At 40.6% G+C, this 26826-nt stretch overlaps 1 protein-coding gene across 4 annotated transcripts in view; it reads left to right on the top strand.

Annotated features, from left to right (window-relative positions):
* mib2 (MIB E3 ubiquitin protein ligase 2) overlaps positions 1-26826 on the top strand; it is a 56374-nt gene that overhangs the window by 6574 nt on the left and 22974 nt on the right. For 3 of the 4 annotated variants that reach the window (XM_031566794.2, XM_012820780.3, XM_031566793.2), the window contains 9 exons: positions 623-979; positions 3886-4057; positions 8446-8552; positions 9894-10088; positions 10226-10368; positions 15242-15349; positions 17957-18061; positions 19161-19323; positions 19892-20025. In XM_031566794.2, coding sequence (XP_031422654.1) covers positions 757-979; positions 3886-4057; positions 8446-8552; positions 9894-10088; positions 10226-10368; positions 15242-15349; positions 17957-18061; positions 19161-19323; positions 19892-20025 — 1350 coding nt within the window. In that variant the 5' untranslated portion in view covers positions 623-756. Of the gene's footprint in view, positions 1-622; positions 980-3885; positions 7880-8445; positions 8553-9893; positions 10089-10225; positions 10369-15241; positions 15350-17956; positions 18062-19160; positions 19324-19891; positions 20026-26826 lie in introns of those variants that run through there. The other variant, XM_031566795.2, reaches the window with a different exon arrangement.

Raw genomic sequence — 26826 nt, 5'->3', positions numbered from 1 at the left:
AGTTTGTATTGTCATCGTTGTTAGTGTGATTTGAAATAGTTTGTTTAAATGATCAGGGTATGGATACTGTCTGTGTGTGGACAACATCTCTATTGGGAGAGATTAGGACAGTAATAGTGCCTTCTGGTGTTAAACATGGTTGGTCAGAAAGGTTTTTGTAAAACTACTGTGATACACAGAGTAATGTCCCACATTTGGCACAAGACTTGAAATGATATACATTTTAAAGGGGACATCACAAAAATATGTAGTTTCTGGATCAATCTGGAGGATTAAGTTTTTCAGAAAAGTGCAGCAGAATGTCCTGGTATTTGCTTATGAGCTGAAGGTCAGCAGAGGGTGGTCTAGCAGCATGTCCATATATACATTTTTATAACATAGATGAAGATACACATACATAATCTTCAGATTATTCCATTATCAAAACAGTCATTAGTTGCAGCCTTAACTGAAAATATTACCATTTTCTGCATTTGTGTCTATGAAAAAAAAACGTCCCACCAAAGGGAATATACGAACTGACACCAACAACAAAACTGCATTTGCATTGTCAATTACAGTGAGAGGCTGTTTAGTAGTGTTTCAAACCTTTAAACCTTTTTTCTCTTCTTTCCTTACTCAGTGACCCCTGAACTGTATCTGGAAACTCCTCCACCATTCCTTGTTACATTCCTGAATCCAACGAGGCCCCGTAACTGGGGCTGTGTCCGGGGCCACCTGGTGGCTGGCAGCTGGCAGCAGCACAAGCGTTGCAGCATGGAGGTAGGAATGAGAGTGGTGCGCGGCGGAGACTGGAAGTGGGACAACCAGGACGAGGGAGAAGGACATGTTGGAACTGTAGTGGAGATCGGTCGGCAAGGGAGTACAACAACACCTGACAAGACAGTTGTGGTGCAGTGGGACAGTGGGACCCGCACCAACTATCGCACAGGTTACCAGGGGTCCTACGATCTGCTGCTTTATGACAATGCACAGATAGGTAAGAGAAACAAACTGAACAAACCCAAATATTCACGGTTCCAGTCTATAAGGGCAACAACTACAACAGGATTAGTAAACGTTTCTGTCCGAGCAGTGTGTGCATCTTGAACAACACAACCTTCTAATATGGTGTATGCTTCTCCTTGTCTGTTCATGCGAGGATTTTAACTGATTTATAACAGTAAACCAAAACATTATGACCACTCACAGATTAAATGAATAACATTTATTAGCTTGTAACAGTGCCTATCAAGGTATGGGATATGAGGGACTCAGATCCTTACATGTAAGGGACTTTGAGGGACTCTGATAGGACAGACTCCCCGTCATGCTTCACCATGAGCTTTACATTTGCATATAATACACCCATTTTCATAGCAACTTTCCTGGACATTGCCTTCTTGGTGTAATAAAATTACGAATTCTTCTCTTGATTTATCTTTAGTTAGAACTCTGTGTTTTTCTTTGGAATAACCTAAGATTTACCAGAAGTATAGTTTTAATGTTGGAAATGACAGCTGGGAACTGTGGATTTTTCTGATAGAATATCTACGTTGGAGTAAAAGGCCCACTAACTGCCACCATTACTCCTATGTTTCAATGGCATGTTATGTTGGCTAAACTTCAATTATAATGTTTAAAAGGCAACTTTGTGATAAGAAAATAGTTTGTGTGTCTGAAACTGTTGTGCTGTTCAAGGAGGCAATATAACTGGCCTTATTTGGCCTACTTGAGTATTTGTAGGATCAGCACTTTTGGATTTGATTATGGTGTAAAAATGGTCAGAAAGAAAGAAAGCTTTTCTTCATAGACACATCAGTCTAGGATTCTTCTAAGAACTAAAAAGAAATTGGCAAGAAACTTAAATCCTCATTATGTACGGATTGCTATTGGTTTTACAATTTACAATTTGGGTTGTGGGTAGTTCACTTTTAGACCAACGTCATAAATGCAAATGGTGGTCTTTATATGGACAGTTGTACATGTGCATTTGTTGACAAGCTGAATGATTTGGAACAGACTAAGAAGACTACAATCCCCAGTTCCAAAGTGCACAAGCTTTGCACAAGCATTCCTCAAGCATTTCATATAGTTAAAAATGGTAGGATTTGAATAACAAACACCTAGCTATAACATGAAGGTAGAAAGAGAGGGAGAAGTGGCCTGGCAGGGTCGTTTTACGTTCCTTGTGCTATTTATTGGGTACTTCCCAGTTTTGGGTTCGATTAAGTTCCCTGGTTTGGGTTAAGATAGACTGCGCTCCAACAGACCCTTAACTTGACTGCTGATCAATATAAGGCTTTAATCACCAAACTGACCTCTCCAATGAGAAATAGGAGCGAAGCAGGTGAGCGAGACCCAGAGAGCAAGCCTGTCTAGGCGAGACCTCTCCAAAAAGCCTCTCTCCCACAGCCTTCTCTCACACACATCCCACAGCCTTCTCTCACACACATCCCACAGCCTTCTCTCACACACATCCCACAGCCTTATCTCACACACATCCCACAGCCTTATCTCCATGGTGGTGCCGGAGGGTGGGAAACATTTAGTAAATCATGACTAGTTCCATGTGCACAGGAGGCTCAGCAGTGGTGTCTACAGGATGCACTAAAGAGGAATGTTGTTAGTCTAGACTTGAAGATGGAAAGGGTGTTCACTTCTCAGATGGAGACAGGAAGATTATTCCACAGAAGGGGGTCTTTAGAGCAAAGGTTCTGCACCATGGGAACAGAGGGGTCTTGGTGGGCAGTAGGGGACAATTCATTACTTGAGGTCATTTGGGACTAGACCGTTTAGAACTTAGTATGTTAGAAGGCATGTGAAGCCATTTAACATCATCCACAAGTGGTTTTGATCCCTCTGAACCCAAGACTGCCTTTTTATTGGTGAGCTGATTTTGAGAAATAGGGACTGCAGACTGCACATTTTGAAAATAATAGGCTGATTTAGCATCAGAAAGTGCTTTTTTTTAAACTTACAAGGCCATCCTTCCAGGTCAGGCAAAATACTAGTTTGGTTGAGTACCATTTTCTTTATAGTTTTTGAGTAGTTTAAGTGCATGGGTCTAGTCAGTGTACCATGGGGCCAGTCTTTGCTGTTTTCTTATTCTCTTTTTGTCAGCAGTGTGACAGTGTTGAGGGTTGTGACACTAACTTCTACTAGATCAACACGAAGTGGGGATGTGCTAGTACCCCCTTCTGGGAAATTCCACCCACTACTCAGGCACAGAAAAAGGCACTTGTTGACCTCAAGGTGGCGCTGCAATAATCAAGTTTACATTTTTGCAATTATCTCAAGAATGGCTTGGCCCAGACTCAAAATTCTTTCATCATTTCAATCTCTCAAATCCCCCAAAACGTTGCTTCAATGGTCTTCTGCTCTAAAAATGCAGAAACTCACAACTTTTTCTGGGCCAATTATCCCCAAAAAATTGTCAGGATCATCTTCAGGCTTCACTGACCTTAAGTCGTTACATTTCCATATGCCAATCAGTTTTGGTTATACAACCTCGATTATAGGAGATATTTGTGTAACTTGTAATTTGTAAACTAAAAACCAAAAACAGAAGACCATAGACAATAAAAAGAGAAGACAAAGTGAACCTTGGCCACCCTTGTGTGGCCAAACTGGCAAGTTCTCTCCTTGTGGAATGATAATATATATATATTTTAATTTCAAGATATTTTGTCTTATAGATGATGTTAGCAGAGAATATTTTTGTATAGGTTTCCCTAATTTATGTATAGATTTCCTCAAAAACTGGAATATTCTTTGACATACCCAGTATACTTTTAAATGTAATGAGTTTAAAAATATTCCTTAATCTTCTAAATGGCAGCATGATGATCGTTTTTCACATCCCTAGTTTCCTGTTATTTTTTCTTTTGTCTGTCCTCAATCCAGGGGTACGCCATTCCAATATCATCTGTGATGGCTGCAAGAAACATGGGATCATGGGTATGCGGTGGAAGTGCAAAGTGTGCTATGACTATGACCTGTGCACACAATGCTACATGAACAACAAACACGACCTTGGCCATCCCTTTGAGCGATATGAGACTGCACACTCTCTACCGTGAGTATGGAACCATGAGTGTGTTGAATTATATCACCACATGTATTGGTTTATGTAGAGTAATCATTTATTCTTTGGAGTGGAAGAACATAAAATCGTGATTGTATTTTTCGATTAAATGGTCATTATCAATGGAGAGATTTTCAGGAATGCAGTCAGGTCATTTTGCATGCATCTCTCTTCAGGCATTCTTACGGTATTGAAACTTGATCCTCTCAATGCTCAATGGGTACCACTTTTGTGTCCTTATATGGGGCATCACAACTAAATCAGTCCAGTGTTGCAAGATATGGCGATTTGAGACAAGAGTGTGTCAGAGACCGCTTTTCTTATTTAGCTGTAAATACATTCCCTAAATGCAGTGTAGGTGATATATCTCAGAAAATGTTTTTGTTACTTTTCTTGAAATCATCTTTACATCCCGATGTAAATGCTCTGACAATCTAAAGAAAAATATCTGTCGTCTATGGCAGCTTCAGGGCTGTACAAAGCCATCCCAAATGAAATGTTTGGATGGCCTATCTGTCTATCTGCCTGTCTGCCTATCTGTCTATCGGTCTATCTGCCTGTCTGCCTGTCTGCCTATCTGTCTGTCTGTCTGTCTGTCTATCTGCCTGTCTACAGTATACCTGCGCGCACTCTTCCAATGCACTCATTGGGCCTTGTGACTGCAGTCTTCCACAAGGCTAGGCAGACATATTGCTATAAAAGCTAGAGGGCTAGTTGCACAAGAATGGTACAGAATGTCCTAGTTCCACCTAGTTACACAAAGCATGAAACAAAAGAGAGAAGTACAAGGGATGTGTACTGAAAGGCCTCCATATTTAACAAACACAAACTTTGTTAAATACGATACGCTACTGATACATGGGTTAAGGGGGTTGTGCAGGCACAGTCCAACACCGCCTCCTCTCAGGCAGTCCACCCAGCCACAGAAGTCCTCAGGCAGCAAAGGAGATAAGGAGGAAAGGGTCTGAGGGAGACGAAGCCAGGCAGTGGTTTGTAGTTGGTGGTGTGGCACTTAGCATAGAGCTATAGCTTAGCTCTTCAACCCAACACCCTGGGAGATCAGGAGGTAAAGAAAAATGAGAGAGTTGAAGGGATTGAAAAGTGTTGCTATGGTTGCTGTATTTCTTTTGGACAGGTCATTTAAAATGTATAAATTAATTGTTTGTTTTTTTGTTTATTTATTTATTTATTTATTTATTTATTTATTCATTTATTTATTTATGGATTGATTAATTGATTGACATTTTTTTATTGTAGGTTAATTTATTTTTTATAAATAATTGTCAATGAGAGGGATGCCCCTTTTTTAACTTGAGCACCCCACACGATGCCTATGCACGGCCCTGGTTGTAACTGCATTTCAGTCAACGTTTCATTTCAATGTTATTGCATTTAGCCACCCCACTGGTCACTGATTGGTAGGCCTTTCAGAATGGCTCATTCATTTTGCGAACAGCAGTTCCTGACTATAGTCCCAGCAAAATGTTTGGAGCAGTAGGTGGCTAGATTTGGTATGCCCCACATTTGCTTTTAATGACAGCATGCATGCAAGCTCCAAAAGATTGTGCAAAACCTGATGACCTGTGGTATTGCAGCATGATCTGTCTTGATCGTGCAAAGAGTATTAGGCTTTCTGCTTTTGGCCTTCTGCATCTACACATCTGTCTATATATATATATATGGACTGTCTCCCCTGTGCAGTTAAACAGACTTCTATGCCCCTGAAGCAGGACTTAAGTCATTTAATACAGTTTTGCGTGATCTCGACTTGAATAAGATTGACACAAATCTCCAACCAATCAGGTGTAGAGAGCTGTGGTAACATTAGAAAGGAACTGAATAGAACTTTACTATTTATGTGCACATTTTGTAAAATTTCCTTTATTTTACTAGAGGCAACCTTGTTCGGGATAGTTGTTTACCTTATTCCAACTTTTAATGTGGTTTGCAAGAGACCGCTGAGACTGTGTTGATCAATGTTCAATGCATCTAACAGAAGTCTTTCCAGTCTTGATATGAGCCGAAAGTGAAGGCAGTGGGCAGATCAACACATCCTATCAACTTAAAGAGTGAGTGCGATAGTAAGCAGATTCTTTAACTTAAAATGTTACTATACAATCGAGTGGTAAATGGGAGCTTTTTGACTAAATGTAGCCTACCTCTGACGGTGTGGTATGTACTGATGTTTATAATTGCGCTGAAAGTCAGTCAGTCAGGGATGGGTGTGTGGTATCATTTGAGATATCATTTGAGCCAGCTCTCATGAGTCATTATCTCACCAGGCAACGTCACGCAAAATGCACGTACTCTTAACTGCAATTACTCATAAGTGAAGTATCGTAAAGCTGTCCTCATTAAAAGTACATTTTGATTCTTCAAATTCTCCCATAGGTCAAAGGTCATTTTGTTCAGAGTGCATTCTATTGTTGAATCAAAGGTCAAAGGCCATTTTGTTCACAGTGCATTCTGTTGTTGAATCAAAAGTCAAAGGCCATTTTGTTCACAGTGCATTCTATTGTTGAATCATAGGTCAAAGGCCATTTTGTTCACAGTGCATTCTATTGTTGAATCAAAGGTCAAAGGCCATTCTGTTCACAGTGCATTCTATTGTTGAATCAAAGGTCAAAGGCCATTTTGTTCACAGTGCATTCTATTGTTGAGTCAAAGGCCATTTTGTTCACAGTGCATTCTGTTGTTGAATCAAAGGTCAAAGGCCATTTTGTTCACAGTGCATTCTATTGTTGAATCAAAGGTCATAAACCACAAAATGCCTCAAAAAGCCAAAGTTGGTCTTCCTCTACTTTTCAGCAGTTTTAACAAGTCAACAAGGCAGAATAAAATCGACCACTTTCTTAGCAAAAATCTATACAATTATTAATATATATAAATATAAGATATATCTATTTATATATAGAGAGAGAGAGACAGAGAGATGAATATAAACTCTACGTGTACGCCAAAGTGCCAAGTCTGTAGAGAAGGGATTACTCAAGTCACTGTGTGCAAGCTGATTAACATGGCTATGTGGAGACGGCTGTTGTTGCTCAATCTTCTCTGTGCTCTTAGTGCAACATTGGTATATTTGTGTTTGTATATGTTTAGATTAGTTTATTTGTTAGGTGTACTATGTCTATTAGACTGTTCCATTCGTTCTATACACTTGTGTGCCATTTCTGCACATGATCATGGAGGTGTTTGTCAACAGTGACGGGTTTAGTGCACCTCTAGCACAGACAGCTCTGTTTGGAGAGCGTAGCCCGGACTATATTTAAACATCCACCCCGAGTGGCTTTGCTGTAGAAGAGGCTTAAGTGGGGAGGAGGTGTGGGACATACGTGATGTTTTTAATGACATGAGAGCGCGCATGTGTACATACATTTGAACTGCGTGGGGTGGAGCTCTTCTAGACGTTGAGGAGCGCAAAGCAGATCTACTTGAAATAAATCAGATGCACAGCTGCCAACATGGGAACCAGGAAGTTATGGATTTCTCTTTTAAGCCCCAAACAAGTCCTGTAACCATAACTGTTACAGTTCTTTTGTAGGCTGTTCGTTTTTAAATAACAAGGAAAAAGAGAACAAGGAACAAGCTGTTGAAGGCGGGAACAGATAAATCTGGCTATGTTTATCTGCTTTCTATTTCCACTGTGGAAGGCCAATGCAGGAAAAACTGTGGCCCTTTTGTTAACCAGGAAGGACCAGGAGCATTGACAGGAATTACAGATTTGTGTATAGTTTTGTCTCTTTGTGAAGAAGATATGGGAATAGGCAGCTCCTTTGCACCACCAAGATCAGATCAAATCTTTACTATAAGGTATGTTACTCCAGTGCTTGTGATCAGATCACATCTTTACTATAAGGTATGTTACTCCAGTGCTTGTGATCAGATCAAATCTTTACTATAAGGTATGTTACTCCAGTGCTTGTGCTGAAGGCATAGAACTGTTTGGAAATCGTTTACTAGCATGCTCATGTTCTCTACAGCATGTAGAGAGATTTACATTTAGTTTAGTTTATTCTCTTTTCAGTTTCTTCACTCTGTTCCACAGGATAGGATTTCCTCCCAGATATATTCCCAGATTAAAACATCTTAAATGACGTGACTAAATGGATATTACAGTGTAGATATTTTATTATTTGACAGTTGGAATAGATTCCCTTTTACTCCGAAAACAATCAAATGGGAATTCATTAATAAGGCATTTTGAAAGTTCAAAGACCGTTTGCTGTACCTATACATTTAGATAGAATTTGTTGTTTTTTTACAGTTCACAGTAGGCTGGGTGGTAACAGATGAGTCCACATGTAAATTGTCTTATTTGTAAGCATACAAATAATATGTCTGATTCAACCTTTTTCTGCCTGTATGTGCTTTAACAGAGTGAGCTTGGCACCAAGGCAAAATCTGTCGCGGATTATCCTTAAAGGCATCTTTCAGGGAGTGAAGGTTGTGCGTGGACCTGACTGGGATTGGGGCAGTCAAGATGGTGAGTCGGGCTTTTGAGAATGACACCACATGATGATTACCTCAAATTGTGCATGTGTTACATACAAATTGAAAACATTTCTGACATGGCATTCAAAATATTCAATTCAGAGTGTCAAGGCACTTGTTTTGTTGATAATATTGACCTGCAAAGCCACAGCTTTTACTTAAGTGTTCTAATGGTAAATTGTCTTTGAGTATCCTTAATTAATCAACTTTAAATGCTAACTGGTTATTAAAGGCATCTTTGTAATTGTGTTAGCACACTGAAAACTCAATATTGTTTGATATGAAGCAGGTAATGTTATATGAAGCAGGTAATGTTATATGAAGCAGGTAATTTGTCAGTCCTTGGGTGGTAAGGCACTGGCATTCCTAAAGATCGGTTCATTATTCAGAAATGGACACAAAAAACAGGTTTCCCAAGAAACTTGTCATTCTGTTGTTGTTTGTGTGTGTGTGTGTGTGTCAAACATTCAATCACATCTAAACCATATAAATGTCCAGGTGCATTTAATTGGGAGCCAACTCCGTTCAAAGTAAAGTAAGGTGTGTAGTGGCTGAGGGTTGGTGCTGATTTAAAGTAAAGTAAGGTGTGTAGTGGCTGAGGGTTGGTGCTGATTCAAAGTAAAGTAAGGTGTGTAGTGGCTGAGGGTTGGTGCTCAAAGTAAAGTAAAGTAAGGTGTGTAGTGGCTGAGGGTGCTGGGGGTTGATTTATTGTAAGTCCAGATTGGGGTGACAGTAATGTATGGGTAGCCTGGCCTGACACTAAAGTGAACAATGGCAGTTTGGAACACATGACGAGATTGACAAACCCAGAGGCCAAAGAATAACACAATGTTATGTGTGTGAGGTGTTTAGACACCGAAGGTATCACTTTGAAAGGTTGGTAATCATTGCTATGTGCCTGTGTGCGTACTCAGCACATTCAAATATCTCTGAGGAATGTCACAACCACCTCCTAAAGCAGAGGGGTTGGTGCTTGTGACCTGGTGTCCTTTTAAATCCTACTTTTACATCCATTTCTACTGCTTTTGTGGCATTTTGGGTTTTTTGCAACTTGCACATATTGATTTGCACTTTCTGACTCTTGACATAATGATGTGATTTTTCTTTCTTTAGCTGAATGGATACATTTAGGTGTCATCCACCACTCTTTCACCTTTCCATTTTAACCCTTCTTACCAAGACACACAGTTTTCTAATAGAATTTCTTGTCCTGCAAGTTTTCTTTGCAAGTGTTTCTGTGTTTGTGGGGGCCTATGTATGGATATTATGTGTGTTTGTGGGGACCTATGTATGGATATTATGTGTGTTTGTGGGTATGCCCTCACACCCTCAGGAGGCGAGGGCAAGGTTGGCAAGGTGGTGGACATCCGTGGTTGGGACACAGAGTCCGGGCGCAGCGTAGCCAGTGTCACTTGGTCTAACGGTACCACCAATGTGTACCGGATGGGCCACAAGGGCAAAGTGGACCTCAAATACGTCTCTGATGTGCAGGGTGGATTATACTACAAAGAGCACCTTCCAAATCTAGGTACTAATGTGGACAAAATTATTCTTTTTTTCTATATAATTTTGTTGTTTGCAACTTTCAATTGCTTCTTCCCTGAGCTCTGCCAGCCTTTTCACTATTTTGTTTTTCCTTCTGTGCTTGGGACTGTGTGTCTCCAGGGGAGCATGCAGAACTGCAGAGCCAGGAGAGTACAGATGGGCATGTCTTTCAGCAAGGAGACAAAGTCAAGTGTCTCCTGGAAGTGGACATCCTTAAACAAATGCAGGAGGGACACGGCGGATGGAATCCCAAAATGGCTGAGGTACATTCACCTGTTACCTTCACCTGTTACCTTTACCTGTTACCTTCACCTGGTGTGTTTTGTGAGGAAAAATGTTTAAGTTAGAAACCCTTGAAGCTTTTCATTATCAAAATGAATGAGTTTATTTCCACGTGTTGCATTGCATCCTGAGTAAGCACACTTATTTTGACTATTTACATTCATTTTCAGAATATAACTGAATGACAGCAGGCTGGCTATGGATCCTGGCTAGATAGCTATGTAGCAATTTATTCCACAAAGCAAAATTAGTTATGCTATGTGTTCCTGTGGCTGAACTGGTAGAGCAACTAGTTGAGCAAGATGCTAGCATCATCAAGAAAATGTACAGATATACATTTAAAGAAGCATTATGGAGTTTTGGGCTAGAACTAGCAAAAATCTATCTACTTAAAAAGCATGCAAAAAAGCTTGCTAATGTAATGGTAGCCAGTGGGAACAGTGCTGTGCAGTGAGTAAACCTCACTCACCGCCCCTTAAGAGATGTGCTAGCGAACGAGCGCATGAGTGCACTCATGAGTTTTACCCTCCTCGCTAGCACATCCTTCCTCCCATGTCCAGGATTGCTAGTCAAGGCCGGTGAAGGACTGTGCTGTCTACACAACACAGGCTACACTAGCATGATACATGCATATTTTGGCTGTATAGTTGGCGATGTTGTGTAGTGTGTTTTTGCAGGCTTTTTCCGTCCTGAACCATAGAACTACATAGTGTATATCCTGGACAGCTAATGGGAGTAACAGGTGTGTTTATCTGTCCTTCACATGACCATAAAAAATGTCTTGCTTCAGACAAAGACAAATCATATTCATCAGAGGAATAATGTGGTCGAGAGGGGGAATAAATCTGAATTGGATGGGTCATCATCAGAAGAGTTAAATGTGCCCTCTTTGGCGAATCAAAGACTAAACGCGTGCCGTATTCTGGATCATCTATGGTGTTCTCACCACACATGCAGCCAGGTCCGCTAGAATAATATCGCTATAGTATAGTCAAGAAATGACAAAGGCTTGTCCAAGGAGTTGTGTGGCATATTGTGTGAATTGTGAGAGTATAGTAATTTGAATAGTAATATAATTTGTAGGTGAAACGGGGGTTATTACATTAAGTTAATTAAATCAGTCTCATAAAATTTAATAATCATTACATTTAGTATTTAATATTTTATAATTAAACTACTAAACAATGGAAAGCTCTAGTTGTATCACTATGCTACAGTCTAAGTATGGTATCACAATACTAAAGTACTACAATATCACTACACAGTCTATAACACTTCATGAAACAACTAGAAAAGTGAAGGCATTTGAAGTACTTGATTGGCGGAAAATGGCTTTCAGTGTAATATTGGAACAATAACAGGCAAGACAATTGTTTAAGTTTAAAATAAACAATTTATTAAAAGTAACAAACGGTGATTGATAATAATATAAAATCAGGTATAATAACAATACACTGGAGTAACAAAATCGAGCAAGGCACAAAGTGGAGTTGGGAAATGAGTTACTCTGTTTCAGCAAGGCAGAGGAGGGTGCGTTAGCTTCCTCGTCTCTGTCTGTGTGTGTGTGTGTGTGTGTGTGTGTGTGTGTGTGTGAGCGGGTGCGTGCGTGTGTATGCGCAGTTGCGAGTAAACGCGGTCAAGCGCTCAATGGTGAGATGGGGGAAGTGAGAGGAAGGCTATGCGCAAGCGCACAGGTGAGGGATGCTTTGTGCGTGAAGTCAAAAGTGTCTCAGGCCCCAACTAGAGTTAGGATAGTCACCGGATGCGGCTGCGGGTCCGAGACAGGAAACTTTAGTTTGCTTAGGCGCAAATTTAGTTGCGGGGGAGGTGCACGAGTATAGACTGCCTGGAACAAAGGATTTTGCCTTAAGGACAAATCCGAGCTGGGCCTTAATTCAATACTAAAAACTTCAACAACACTGAGATTGCAATGTGTGCGTGTATATGTTCAGGTGGTGATGTAAAAGGGAGTTAGAGAAAGAGATGGAGAGATGGTGCATGCACAAACCTATCTAATTAGCAAAAGAACCAAGCAAGATTATCCACGGTCACAGACCGTGTAGATTGTGAATTTCAGTTTGCATTTAAATCTTAACGAAATAAAATAACAACACTTATCACATAGAATAAAACATACATATAAAACTAAGTTCTGCCCAGATAGTGAACCGGTCGCCTTCTTGTATTCAATAAACTGTTGGGCTGCAGTGTAGTACTACCGATGTAAACTCAGGTTGCAACTAACGATTTCAAGTAGATTGGAACTTTGATCAGAAGTTCTATGGGCTACGTCGTCGTGTCGTCCTTTGTCCTGATGAGAATTCTTCTGTAGGGTATCTCTATTTGTGAATGGAATTCACTGCTGCAAAAACCACCGCGCGCGAGAGAGAGATTTTCGTGTTTGGTGCCGTTTTAAAGGGGAAAATGCGTCACCCGGTTTTATGACCTTGTTGCGGCCAATGCAGAGTCAATGAAAGGTAGATAAGGAATGAAAGGTGATAAGGGACCTCTGGGTAATGTAGTCTATGGTTAGACCACCTACACATTCCATATAGTTACACAATACAGGCCATCAACACATTTTCGTTATACACAGAAAAAGATGTTAAGTTCCTTCATCTATTGTTTGAGGACTCCCCATAGCGGCCAATATTCTCACTGTCACATGCAAGTACTCGTACCCAACAACCTAACCAACATATATAACAACTGCTCAACCATGAGCAGCAGGATACAACAACAATGCACAACTGGCTCGTTTTTTCAGCAGCCTAAGATAACTCCTTTAAAGTTCCTTTGAGTGACCGTCCTCAAAAACCAAAATCCAACAGAAGTGTTTTGGTTAATTTAGCTATAAAGCTTCTAACACCTATCTCCACTGTCTTGTCTATAGAGCTTCTAACACCAACTTCATACACAGTCAAAGGCCATCTTGCACATGGCGTAAGCCCAAACTGCAAGCATCACAATTTTTGTTTACCAGTTTACTTCATCAATAGTACTGATGGCGTTATTGTACCACCTGCCTAAACTTTTAACAGGTTTTTCTACAATAGAAGGACCATCAATCATTTCATCCTTGCCCATTTCAGATGGTCGTTCAACTTCCTTAGATATTTCAAAACATCAGTCACTTCCTTACAGACATGATACCCCTTGCACAACGCACAACCTCTTGTATTTCTCTCCACCTGGGCGGGCCGTCGTCCATTGGTGAACCTCTCTAACTGGAGGTTCTGCTAGTAACATAAGCTCCTCATGCCTGTATTTAGCTCTTGAGGATACTCTTCTAGGTTCTTTCTTTTAACTATCAAACTATCACGTTGGTGGAACGAACTGCCTAGTACTACCAGAGCAGGGGCGTCCCTCTCTACCTTCAAGAAGCTTTTGAAGACCCAACTCTTCAGAGAGCACCTCCCTACCTAACTGGCACCTGACTAGCGCTTAACTTGCACTTCAGCAGTTACATTCCTGCACTTCTTTTTCCTTTTTTCTAGGTCGTTGTTTTTCGAATTCTCATGTAAAGTAGTATTTATTGTTACACCATGCTTTTTATTGCTCTTAGCTTGACTGTTCTCTCCCTTGTACGTCGCTTTGGACAAAAGCGTCTGCTAAATGACTAAATGTAAATGTAAACTTCATGTTTTCTCTTAAGTAAATAAAGACTTCACAAACTTAAATGGATCCTTGTAGAATGCAATCCTAGTTTGTTCTTTCTTCTTCGTCTGAGGACCTCCGCCCTCCTTAACGTAACTACTCTTTAAAGGCCACCGTATGCCCATTTTACCACAAGTTGATATGGTTCCTTGGGGTCTTAATAAAATGTCTGTAACATACTTTGGTCAAAATACCACAAGGATCATTTAAAACAGCTATGCATATGATAAGGGAATGGTAAATCACGCTCAAAGTTGCGTTCATTTTATTAGGGTACATACGTCGGCGTTTGGAGTTTGTTGTCTGTGCAGAAATAAGTATTAGGCTCCTGTGAAGTAATTAGGTTTCTTTAAAGAACGCCAGCCATGTTCACAAGCCATTGTCTTTGACAGATGGGCCATAAGCAGTGACAATGGGGAGGGGCAATCACAGGTCTGTTCACACCTAACTCATCAATATGCATTGTGTAGGGAATCTGGTTTTGGAGAATAAAAGGTTACTCTGAAATTACTAATATTAAGTAGTGAAACCACACATGCATGTGGCAAGGGTTGGAATGGGGTCCATAAGACATGATGGATGACTACGTTGAAGAAGGAGAATGAATGTAGCGATGCTCCAGTGTCCAGACAAGGTCACCCCCGTTTAGGACGATCGGAAAATTGGGCACTAATGGTGGAGGTGGAGATTCTTGAAAGTAGAAAATATTCCTCCTGTTTGATGCATTGTTGACCTTTTCTTGGTAGAATTCCTTTTGGCAGCTGTGACTGTAGAAGAAAAGGCTGATAACAGAGACAGAGTTACCAAGATCATTGGTTTCTCTGGATTTACGTCATTTTCATAGTTGTGTGAACGGTTAATGATGTCTGTTTTACCACTGTAAGAGTAATACAATTATGAAGGCACAATTAACTCAAAGTTGTGAATTTATAAAGCCTGTTTTTTATTTAATTTTAATGTTTACATTTTCCTGAAATACTGAAGCACTATGTTTTCATTCAGGCTTCAGAAATATGGCTTTAGCCTACGATATTTCTTTCATGTTTTTGATTTTTTTACCTTACAAACTAAATATTACACCCTGGACGTTTTCCTCTAGACCTAGTTTTAAAATATAATTAAATCTAAACATAAATTTAAATAAATTATTTTCTGAGCAATATTTCTTTTTGAATAACTTGTTTTTACATTTGTCAGTACATTTTCAGAATCGGAACCGTCCACAGGATCACAGAAAGGGGTGATGTTCGTGTACAATATACCAATAATATCCGCTGGACATATCACCCTGGAGCTCTTACCAAGGTGAGAGTCCTTTATTTTACAAGGTGATCATTGCAGTCTGTACCTCGTATGTTGATGTCTTTTATATGGAAAAATCATGTTGGTTTTAGATGTACTCTGTATCCACTCACATACAGTATTTATTTTAAATGTTGTTGGATCCGGGTATGTGAGAGTGTAAGCTGGAACACCACAACGAAAATGCAAGCAGAGGCACAAATGTGATGTTTTGATGAAGCTTTTGACTAAATATAGGCCACTTTCTAATGGCATTATAAAAAGGACTTTATCCCTGACATTAACAAACATTTATCCATTTGGCAGACCATTTATCCAAAGCATCTTACAATTTGATATGGAACCAGCATCACACCTTGGACAGGCACATCTGAGCTCGGCATCTGGGAGTGTAATATTGACCATTCAGTTATGAAATTGACAGCTCATATAACTGAAGAGAATATTTCACTGAATGGCTACATAGGCAATGAAGTTTGGCCCAATAAGACAAAGGGCCTTAGTTTCCATGCGCGCGCATGCGTACTGCTGCACCCAAGAGGAGATGGACAAAGGGCCTTAGTTTCCATGCGCGCGCATGTGTACTGCTGCAAAGGTGGCGCACTTTAGATTACCGCTGCTGGGAGGTATAAGGGAAAGTGGGTGTTCGTCGCAAAGAGATGGGAGGAGATGGGTAAAGTGCGCCTAATTATGTATTAGTAACGAAACAAGAGGTGTTTCAGCATGACATATCAGCTGCTAAATGAAAACTATGTGCCTGCGAGAAATTTGAAAAATCCGAACATCAGAATTTTTTTTTTTTTAATGTTTATATTTGATATATCATTTAATATAGGCATATACAAAATTGTCCCACCAGCTAGCTGTTCGGCCACGCTTTACCCAGAATCGCCGCTCATTGTATGGTTTACTTTAAACCGTAATTTTCACCCATAGTTCAAGCAAACCGAACGTCTGAAAATTTCAGTTTCCCCTGCCCTGTCCACGCTACAATCCAGTTTTCAAATGTATCTGCCTAGGGCAGCGTTTTTGAAAAGCATGGTTTTCAGTGTTGGAATGCGCCGTTTTAAAGTATGTCGTGTTGTGTCGTGTATTCCTACCAGACTATTTAACGGGATGCTATGGAGCAGTTAACCTGGCTAACTATCCTGGCTATCTCTAGCTTAGGGAACCATATTAACAGTTTGCAGTTGCCTGTGTGTGATTAACTCATGTTAATATGTGTGAATATGAACTCGTTAATATGAAGCTGCACAGGCACCCTGAGGGGTAACCATAGCAACCCAGAAACTCAATGTTCGCTGAAAAGTTTAATTTCCCAAAATCAGCTCACCAATAAAAGACAGTCTTGAATTCAAAGTGATCACAACTTTTAATGTGGACGGAAGGACTAAACGGAGAAATATTTATGAGTTTCTATATTTACCTGGGTTAGTTTGCTGTAACCTCGTGAACCAAAAGCTCTAATTCTAATTTTAGCTCATCATCCATGGTGGTACAATCAGACTCTTTCTTCCCTATTTTAGCGGAGCGCTAAATAACACTACTGAGCGGTGTTAGGCGCAGATGACACGACGAGGGTTCTTGTTTGATAAATAGGATGCAAAATACCGAGCGCTATATGCGGTTTGGCAAAGGCGCTGATTGCGCTGCGGTCGCAATGTTAGTAAATGAGGCCCTAAGTGGGCAGAGCCAGGCCCAAGTTCATTAGTGAAAGGTTTAGTTGAAGCTGACCAATGGCACTGTTGACAGTCCCTTTAAACTGAATACATCAGACACCATTACAATGTGAGGAGATAGTAATAGGGCCATGGGTTCTGGATAATGTTTGCCAGGAGCGCTTTTACAAGGAATAAACTGTAGGGCTTCTTCTGTTCACATTCTGTTCTTAATTGTAGCTTGTCAGACCTGTTTTAAAATGACCTAGCCACATCCCTTCTGAATGTTCTATTGTTGTATCAGGGTATGTGATGTTATTTTTGTTGAGATCAATGTAGCCTTGAAATAGAAATGTCCAAACTTGAGTAACATGTGATACACATTCAATTGAATATTCTTAATTCCTCTAATTAAACATATTTGCAACTCTGGAGCTAGCTACTGAAATGAAAACAAATGTATAGCTTAGGCTACATCTATGCTGAAATGTTAAATGCTTCAGCACACATCGTGGCAGTTGCTGAGGTGCGACTTATGAGAGCAGGAGAGGTCAACTCTATTCTATGGAAATGAAAGCTTTTGGATGGAAACCCATGTTTTCTTAGAAGACTACTTTCATTCTTTTCCCCAGTAGGATAGTCTACGTATGGTATGGTGATGCGAAAGAATAATCTTAATTTTTTATTGCAACATGGATAACTATGGTATTTGACGTTAATTAGATTGAAATTGTATCCTTTACATTGAAAAGTGTATTTGGTGCAGTTGATGCATCTGAGAACAGCCTGTCCAAGAGCTATTGTTCGTTGATGGCTTTAACACCAGTTCAGCATGACATCACAAAACTACAGGACATACATCATTAAATGAAGTGAAATGAAATGGAAGTCCAAATCAACTTGTTAACTGCATCTGCATAGCTGTTATGTTGTTTTTTCTGATTAATTGCAGGTGAACACATTTGGTGTGGGTGAGCTGGTCCGGGTGTTGGAAGACATTGAGAGTGTTAAGCGGCTCCAGGTTGGCCATGGCGAATGGACGGACAGCATGGCATCTGTATGTTAATCCCCTTCGACAAGGGCAAACCTGATTAAATCTCTGTTTTTCCTGAATTCCACACAATCATTTCCTTCAAGCTGTTCTACATAAACCTTAGCTAAAAATGAGTGTTAAAAAATTTAAATATTGAATCACAATTAATCGCAAATTTGTATCTATTCTAATTGTCCCTTCATTCCCTTCATAAGGACTCAGCCTATAGTGCAGTTAAACCATGGCTTAATATTTTCTTTTTTTCAAGTTTGCTGGGAACATAGCAGTCAGGTCTCTTATTTCAGAAACAATGAACCATAACAGTTAGGTAACCAATAAAAGGTAAGCCTACTACTTCTTTGCTTTCAGCCAGCTACTCAAACAGACAAGCCTGTTGACATTTTCAGACAACAGTGAAGCTCGCTTCTTTTGCACAACACAACTTTTAAAAGTAAACTTTCAATTCAGAAGCTTTTTATCATCCATTTCGCTGTATCGCGCTCACCATTCACTTAAACCGTAACGTTAGCCTACTACTATTGGCCGGCTTCCAAGCCCAAACGGCGTGCCTATTGTTTTGCTTCCGGTCTAGCTAGATCCAGCGTGGTGCTGTAGTTTTTCTAAGGTTACTAGTTGTTGCAACAGCAGTTGAAAAAAAACTACACAGTTTGCGAGGCCAAAAAGAACGTTAATCTAAAAAAAAATTAAAATGTTTAAATAAATAATAATAATAAAAAAAAAACTTTAATCTCGCGATAAAAAAATTGAAGTCGTTAAAATGGGTTTGCCCTAACGCCGTTAATAACGCATTAAACTGACAGCACTACTAAAAATACTATAAAGAGTTATTTAGATTTTAACGAAATGCAGTCAGTTGCCATAATGTTGTCAAAGCTGCTGTTAAACAATGTTCATGATTATGTTGATTTTTTCCAATGATTTGATTTATTCTAGTTATGCCTATTAGCATGTAAACATAGCTAATTTAAGTGTTTTACAAAAGTATCACTTTAAGAACTCGGATCAGTCTTAAATATGATGATATACCCTACAGTTGCAGTTGCTAGTCATTGCACAGGTGTACTCTCTTTTAGCTCATCAGGCTCTTTGTTTGTCCCATCAGGCCCTAGGGCAGGTTGGTAAGGTGTTGAAGGTGTACGCTGATGGGGACCTGCGCGTGGCCTTTGGCAGCCAAACATGGACATTTAACCCAGCATGCATTTGTGCCCAGCCAGTGGAAGTAAACGCCAATTTGATGACAACTGAGAACCCGAGTCAGTCAGGATGTAAGCACAGTTTGGGGAAGGGCACTTCTTCTTCATCTCCTTCTGTGATCCACATCATCTCTGCGCCTGTGCTAACACCCGTTGCTTCTGCAGCTTTCTTTTTCAGCATCATTTGGTTTCACATACTTTCCAGTGTGTCTTTTAAAATGACAAAATGCTAACTCATTTATATGAATGTCTTCTGTGGTGTGTCTTTCTCCTGTTGTGTAGCAGTCATGTGCATGCTTGCGTTGCGTCCTAAGAGTTATGAATGATTATTAAGTTGTTTGTTCATTGTTCACTGAAACGCCTCTCCTCAAGCTTCATGTTGTTGTTTGTTTGTTTGTTTGTTTTTTAATCTGTTGTCTTCTTTCCAAATGGTGCACATTCTTTTGTGTTTGTGTGAATCAAGGAAAACCTTGTGTTTTACTCATTCTGTTGCTTGCTGCATTCTGTTACATCTGTGGCCCTGCAATCCATGTATACACTTCTCAATGTTTAAAACAGCATTCAAACTTACCATTCTTTCTGTTATTCAAATATTAACTTTATCTCTTCTCTTTTCTTTCCTGGTATTCTCTGTGCATAGGCCGTGTCATCTCTGTTCTAGAGAAGCTGCTGTCCCAGTCGACAGAGCAAGACAACCCCAGCAGGCTAGTGATTGAGGCTGCACGTGGCAGTGCCACCAAAGTACAAGAGCTGCTGCAGAAATTCTCAGACAAGGTAAGCTCCATTGTTCCCTCTAATTTCTCATGCTAAATAATTTCTAAACATAATCCCACTGAACCCAGAACCCATACATGATACAGAGTCTAGAGTGGGAGGATAAAACACTAGTGTGGGATATTGTGAGGGACCGGGCGGTCACCCCACGTTGTTTTGGGAGGTCGCGACTGGACTGGGTGGTGTTGTTGAGAAGAAGGGTGCAGCAGATGGTGGCTTGTATACAAAAATATATTCTTATTTATTTCCCTGGGGATCCTTTTAGATCAACCCCGAAACAGGTCTATACAATAAACAAACATACATTTATAAACACAAAAGATGGCCACACTCAGAGTGCTACAGACATAAGGGAGAACTAGGCATATCATAGAGCATGCTAGGCACAGATTCACAGGTCACATGGACCATATTCAAAGGACAGGTTCAGAAGGAACATTCAATACACCAAGCACAGGTTCAGGAGGAACACATTGACAAAGCACAGGTTCAGGAGGAACACATTGACAAAGCACAGGTTCAGGAGGAACACATTGACAAAGCACAGGTTAGTATCCACACAGCTAGATACAATTACACTTCACCTCACAGCAGGCAAGTGTTTTCCACGCAAGCGCCTTTCACAGTCTCTCTCATGCCTGTTCGTTAAGTTCTCCCATGGCCATCTCAAGTGGTAAGAAAAGTCTGTCCTCATGAACATGAGGCGCCTTTTAAATAGGGGCCACCAGCTGAGTTCAATTGAGCCACTTTGGTCTTCCGGGTCCAGCCACTATGGCGGGGGTGCCCAGATCGAACCATTGTGGCGGGGAAGTCCACCCCCCACCAGGGCCAACTCCTCCTGAGACAGTGAGAAGGGGAAGAAAATGTCACCTTCTCACAGATATGTACATGATACAGTGGAGTCTAGAGTGGGAGGATAAAACATTAGTGCACATGTGGGATATGTACATGATACAGAGGAGTCTAGAGTGGGAGGATAAAACATTAGTGCACATGTGGGATATGTACATGATACAGAGGAGTCTAGAGTGGGAGGATAAAACATTAGTGCACATGTGGGATATGTACATGATACAGAGGAGTCTAGAGTGGGAGGATAAAACATTAGTGCACATGTGGGATATGTACATGATACAGAGGAGTCTAGAGTGGGAGGATAAAACATTAGTGCACATGTGGGATATGTACATGATACAGAGTCTAGAGTGGGAGGATAAAACATTAGTGCACATGTGGGATATGTACATGATACAGAGTCTAGAGTGGGAGGGGAGGAAAAAGACAACGTGAGTGGACAGACTAAGTTGCCTTATATGTGTATATGTAATTTAATACATATGTATTATTATATAACAGTGTTGTCACCGCCATCAGCACTTGCAGGTAAAAGACCTACCGTATGGGAGAGAACAGAGACAGATTAGAAATGGAATATCAAAAAAATTGTTATAAACACACTAAATAAATAAATACATGACATACTACACATTATTTAAACATCAAATTCATTGCACTGTGGCATCCCACAGGCCATCAAGGGAGGGGGTGATCCCCTCGGGGTCAGGGTAGGGAAAGGGACTGGGGCGCGTAGAGCCCTTGGGCTAAACCCGGATTAGGGTAAGAGAAAGAAACCCTAGAAAGCCTCGTCACCTTACGTGCTCAAAGAAATATGGCCCTTTCATCTGTATCAACGACAGTACAATATGATGCGTAGAAGGAGAGGGAGAAGTTGCCCGGCATGGTCATTTCAAATTTGTGTTACGCACAGGAAAATATGTTTCATTCCTCGTGCTATTTATTGGGGACTTAACCCAGGTTTGGGAATGTGTTCCAACAGCTCCTTAACTTGACTGCTGAATTTGTGTCAATGCCAATGGTAAATATAGGGTTTTAATCACCACACTGACATCACCAATGAGAAGGAGGGGCGAAGTAGGTGAGTGAGAGCGCGAGAGCAAGCCTGTCTGGGCGAGACATCTCTTTCAAAGCCTTCAAGGCTTATCTCACTCATCCCCACAGTGGAGCCAGAGGGTGAGAGGGTGGACCACCATTTGTAAATCATGAATAGTTCCATGTGCACAGGAGGCTCAGCAGTGGTGTCTATAGGATACACTGAAGAGGAATGTTTTTAGCCTACGCTTGAAGATGGAAAGGGTGTTCGCTTCTCGGATGGAGACAGGAAGACTTTTCTACAGGACAGGGTTCTGATAGCAGAAGGCTCTGCCTCTTATTGTGCTTTTTGATACTTGGAATTACAAGAAGACCTGCACCCTGGTAACGAAGGGGTCTAGGTTGGCAGTCGGTGACACTTTGTTGTTCGAGGTCATTTGAGCCTAGGCCATTTAGAGCTTTGTATGTTAGAAAGAGTACTTTGAAATCAATTTTATTTTTGACAGGGAGCCAGTGCAGATAGGCAAGTGCAGGTGAGATATGTTCATATTTTTTAGTTCTTGTAATTGTGTGGGCATTGCAGTAGTCTATTTGAGAAGTAATAAATGTGTGGATTAGTTTTTCTGCATCTTGAATGGATAGGACTTTTCTGATTTTAGCAATATTGTGTATATCTGTTTTATGTGCGAGTGAAATGAGAGGTCTTGATCGATAATTACACCTTGGTGTATACATATATATATTACACCTTGGTGTATACATACAGTGGGTACGGAAAGTATTCAGACCCCTTTACATTTTTCACTCTTTGTTTCATTGCAGCCATTTGCTAAAATCGAACAAGTTCATTTTTTTTCGCATTAATGTACACTCAGCAACCCATCTTGACAGAAAAAAACAGAAATGTAGACATTTTTGCAAATTTATTAAAAAATTAAAACTGAAATATCACATGGTCATAAGTATTCAGACCCTTTGCTGTGACACTCATATTTAACTCACATGCTGTCCATTTCTTCTGATCCACCTTGAGATGTTTCTACTCCTTCATTAAAAAAATTAAACTGATTGGACTTGATTAGGAAAGGCACACACCTGTCTATATAAGACCTTACAGCTCACAGTGCATGTCAGAACAAATGAGAATCATGAGGTCGAAGGAACTGCCCAAGGAGCTCAGAGACAGAATTGTGGCAAGGCACAGATCTGGCCAAGGTTACAAAAGAATTTCTGCAGCACTCAAGGTTCCTAAGAGCAGAGTGGCCTCCATAATCCTTAAATGGAAGAAGTATGGGATGACCAGACCTCTTCCTAGACCTGGCCGTCCAGCCAAACTGAGCAATCGTGGGAGAAGAGCCTTGGTGACAGAGGTAAAGAAGAACCCAAAGATCACTGTGGCTGAGCTCCAGAGATGCAGTAGGGAGATGGGAGAAAGTTCCATAAAGTCAACTATCACTGCAGCCCTCCACCAGTCGGGGCTTTATGGCAGAGTGGCCCGACGGAAGCCTCTCCTCAGTGCAAGACATCTGAAAGCCCGCATAGAGTTTGCCAAAAAACACACGGAGGACTCCCAAACTATGAGAAATAAGATTCTCTGGTCTGATGAGACCAAGATTGAACTTTTTGGCGTTAATTCTAAGCGGTATGTGTGGAGAAAACCAGGCACTGCTCATCACCTGCCCAATACAATCCCAACAGTGAAACATGGTGCTGGCAGCATCATGCTATGTTTTTTTTTTTCAGCTGCAGGGACAGGACGACTGGTTGCAATTGAAGGAAAGATGAATGCGGCCAAGTACAGAGATATCCTGGAAGAAAACCTCCTCCAGAGTGCTCAGGACCTCAGACTGGGCCGAAGGTTCACCTTCCAACAAGACAATGACCCGAAGCACACAGCTAAAATAACAAAGGAGTGGCTTCGGAACAAGTCTGTGACCACTCTTGACTGGCCCAGCCAGAGCCCTGACCTAAACCCAATTGAGTATCTCTGGAGAGACCTGAAAATGGCTGTCCACCAACGTTCACCATCCAACCTGACAGAACTGGAGAGGATCTGCAAGGAAGAATGGCAGAGGATCCCCAAATCCAGGTGTGAGAAACTTGTTGCATCATTCCCAAGAAGACTCATGGCTGTACTAGCTCAAAAGGGTGCTTCTACTCAATACTGAGCAAAGGGTCTGAATACTTATGACCATGTGATATTTCAGTTTTTATTTTTTAACAAATTTGCAAACATTTCTACATTTCTGTTTTTTTCTGTCAAGATGGGTTGCTGAGTGTACATTCATGCGGAAAAAAAATGAACTTGTTCGATTTTAGCAAATGGCTGCAATGAAACAAAGAGTGAAAAATTTAAAGGGGTCTGAATACTTTCCGTACCCACTGTATATATATTACACCTTGGTCTATATATATATACAGTATATATTACACCTTGGTGTCTACATATATATATATATATATATACAGTGCCCTCCGCAATTATTGGCACCCCTAGTGAATATGAGCAAAACAGGCTATAAAAAAATATGTCTTTGCTGTTTATCCTCTTGGTCTTTCACTCAAAATATTCACAAAAATCTTACCTTTTCATTGAAGTAAAACTATTGAAAGAAAAAAAAACTGTTGACATTAAATAAATATTTTCCCCCAAAACATGTGTGCCACAATTATTGGCACCCCTTAATTTAATGTTTTGTGCAGCCTCCCTTTGCCAGGATAACAGCTCGGAGTCTTCTCCTATAATGCGTGATGAGGTTGGTGAACACATGGCACAGGATATGAGACCATTCCTACATGCAGTATCTCTCCAGATCCTTCAGATTCTGAGGTCAACGTTTGTAGACTCGGCTTCAGCTCATCCCACAGATTTTCTATGGGGTTTAGGTCGGGGGACTGTGATGGCCATGGCAAAACCTTTATTCTGCGGTCGGTGAACCATTTTTGTGTTGATTTTGAGGTGTGCTTCGGATCATTGACCTGCTGGAAGGTCCAACCACAGCCCATTTTAAGCTTACTGGAGGGGGCTGTTAGGTTTTCATTTAATATCTGCTGGTATTTGATGGAGTCCATGATACCATGTACCCTAACAAGATGTCCAGGGCCTTTGGAAGAAAAACAGCCCCACAACATCAAAGATCCGCCACCATACTTCACATTGGGTATGGGGGTCTTTTCTGTATGGCTATGTTTCTGTCTACGCCAAAACCACCTTTGATGTTTGTTGCCAAAAAGCTTTATTTTGGTCTCATCTGACCATATAACTCGGCCCCATTGAAAGTCTGACTTACATTTGGCAAACTGTAGGCGCTTTAGTTTGTAGTTGATTGACAGCAGAGGCTTTTTTCTGGCAACCCTCCAAAACAACTTGTGGTGATGTAGGTGGCGTCTGATGGTAGTTTTGGAGACTTTCTGACCCCAAGACTCAACTCACCTCTACAATTCTCCAGCTGTGATCCTTGGAGATTCTTTTTCCAGTCGAACCATCCTCCTCACGGTGCGTGGGGTCAATGTACACATACGTCCGCTTCCAGGCTGATTCTTAACATCTCCTGTCGCTTTAAACTTCTTAATTATTTCCATGATAGTGGAAATGGGTATTTTCAACTCTTTAGAGATTTTCTTGTGTCCATTTCTTGATTTGTGCAGCTCCACAACTTTCTGTCACACATCGTCACTGTGTTCTTGGGTCTTTCCCATAGTGATGAATGACTAATGGAATTTGGCCTGTGTCACCTCATATTTGTACGCCAGTGGAACAGGAAGTCATGGTTGACCTCTTAAGACTTCCTTATCAAACAGGTGAACTTAAAAATGTAAAAAATGACTGTAAATATACTTCAGTTAGATTTTAATTATAAGATTTGTCTAGGGGTGCCAATAATTGTGGCACACATGTTTTGGGGAAAAATATTTATTTAATGTCAACAGTTTTTTTTTCTTTCAATAACTTTACTTCAATGAAAAGGTAAGATTTTTGTGAATATTCTGAGTGAAAGACCAAGAGGATAAACAGCAAAGACATATTTTTTTATAGCCTGTTTTGCTCATATTCACTGAGGGTGCCAATAATTGCGGAGGGCACTGTATATATATATATTACACCTTGGTGTATACATATATATATTATACCTTGGTGTATACAAACCGTAAATCCTCAAATAAAGACCAGGATTCAATTAGAGGCCGGGCTTCAGATAGTAGCCGGGGGCGTGGTCGATACGGACAAATAAAGGCCGGGCCCCGAATACAAGCCGGGGGTAAAAAAAGGTACCGGTAGCATATTGTAACAAATCAACAAATATTACAATATTTTACTGTAGCCTACCAGAATCAGTCCATCAGCACAAAGCAGACATCACAATTTAATTGAATGCATTTCATAAATACATGTTCTCCTCATGTTGGCTAATTTCATGGCTGTTTGCAATAAAAAAAAAGAAATGTTTCAGCCTACAAGGCGAATTTGTTATTATACAGTTACTTGCCTAAACGATAGAAGACATTCCTCCAAAATACCTCTTTTTAATGATTTTGTTGCCGTTTCTGATTTCCGCTGAGAAAAAGATATTCTTCAGGCGAATAGAACTTTAACATTCCAGGTGTTGCGTAGCAATCCATTACTTGCTGAGTTACAATGACTTTCCGCTACGTTAAATGACCGGACTTCTTGCGGAATGATATGAAAGATGTGAATTAGAATTGCCAATGACAGCGGTCATTAACTTTTCGCAGTGGTGAATATCAAGAAATGATAGACCTGCTAACGTTGGGGTGCCCCATTCAAATCAACTGAACTTTTTTGAACATTCTGAAGAGCCGTAAGAAATAAAGGCCTGCCCCTAATACAAGCCTGCCCCAAATACAGGCCGGTGCGCTGTGCAGCCTAAGTAAATAAAAGCCCCGGCCACT

This window comes from Clupea harengus, chromosome 4, assembly GCF_900700415.2.
Source record: "Clupea harengus chromosome 4, Ch_v2.0.2, whole genome shotgun sequence".
Taxonomy (NCBI): Eukaryota; Metazoa; Chordata; class Actinopteri; order Clupeiformes; family Clupeidae; genus Clupea; species Clupea harengus.
Note: the sequence above shows the minus strand (reverse complement) of the source record. Positions and strands in the feature narration are given on the sequence as shown.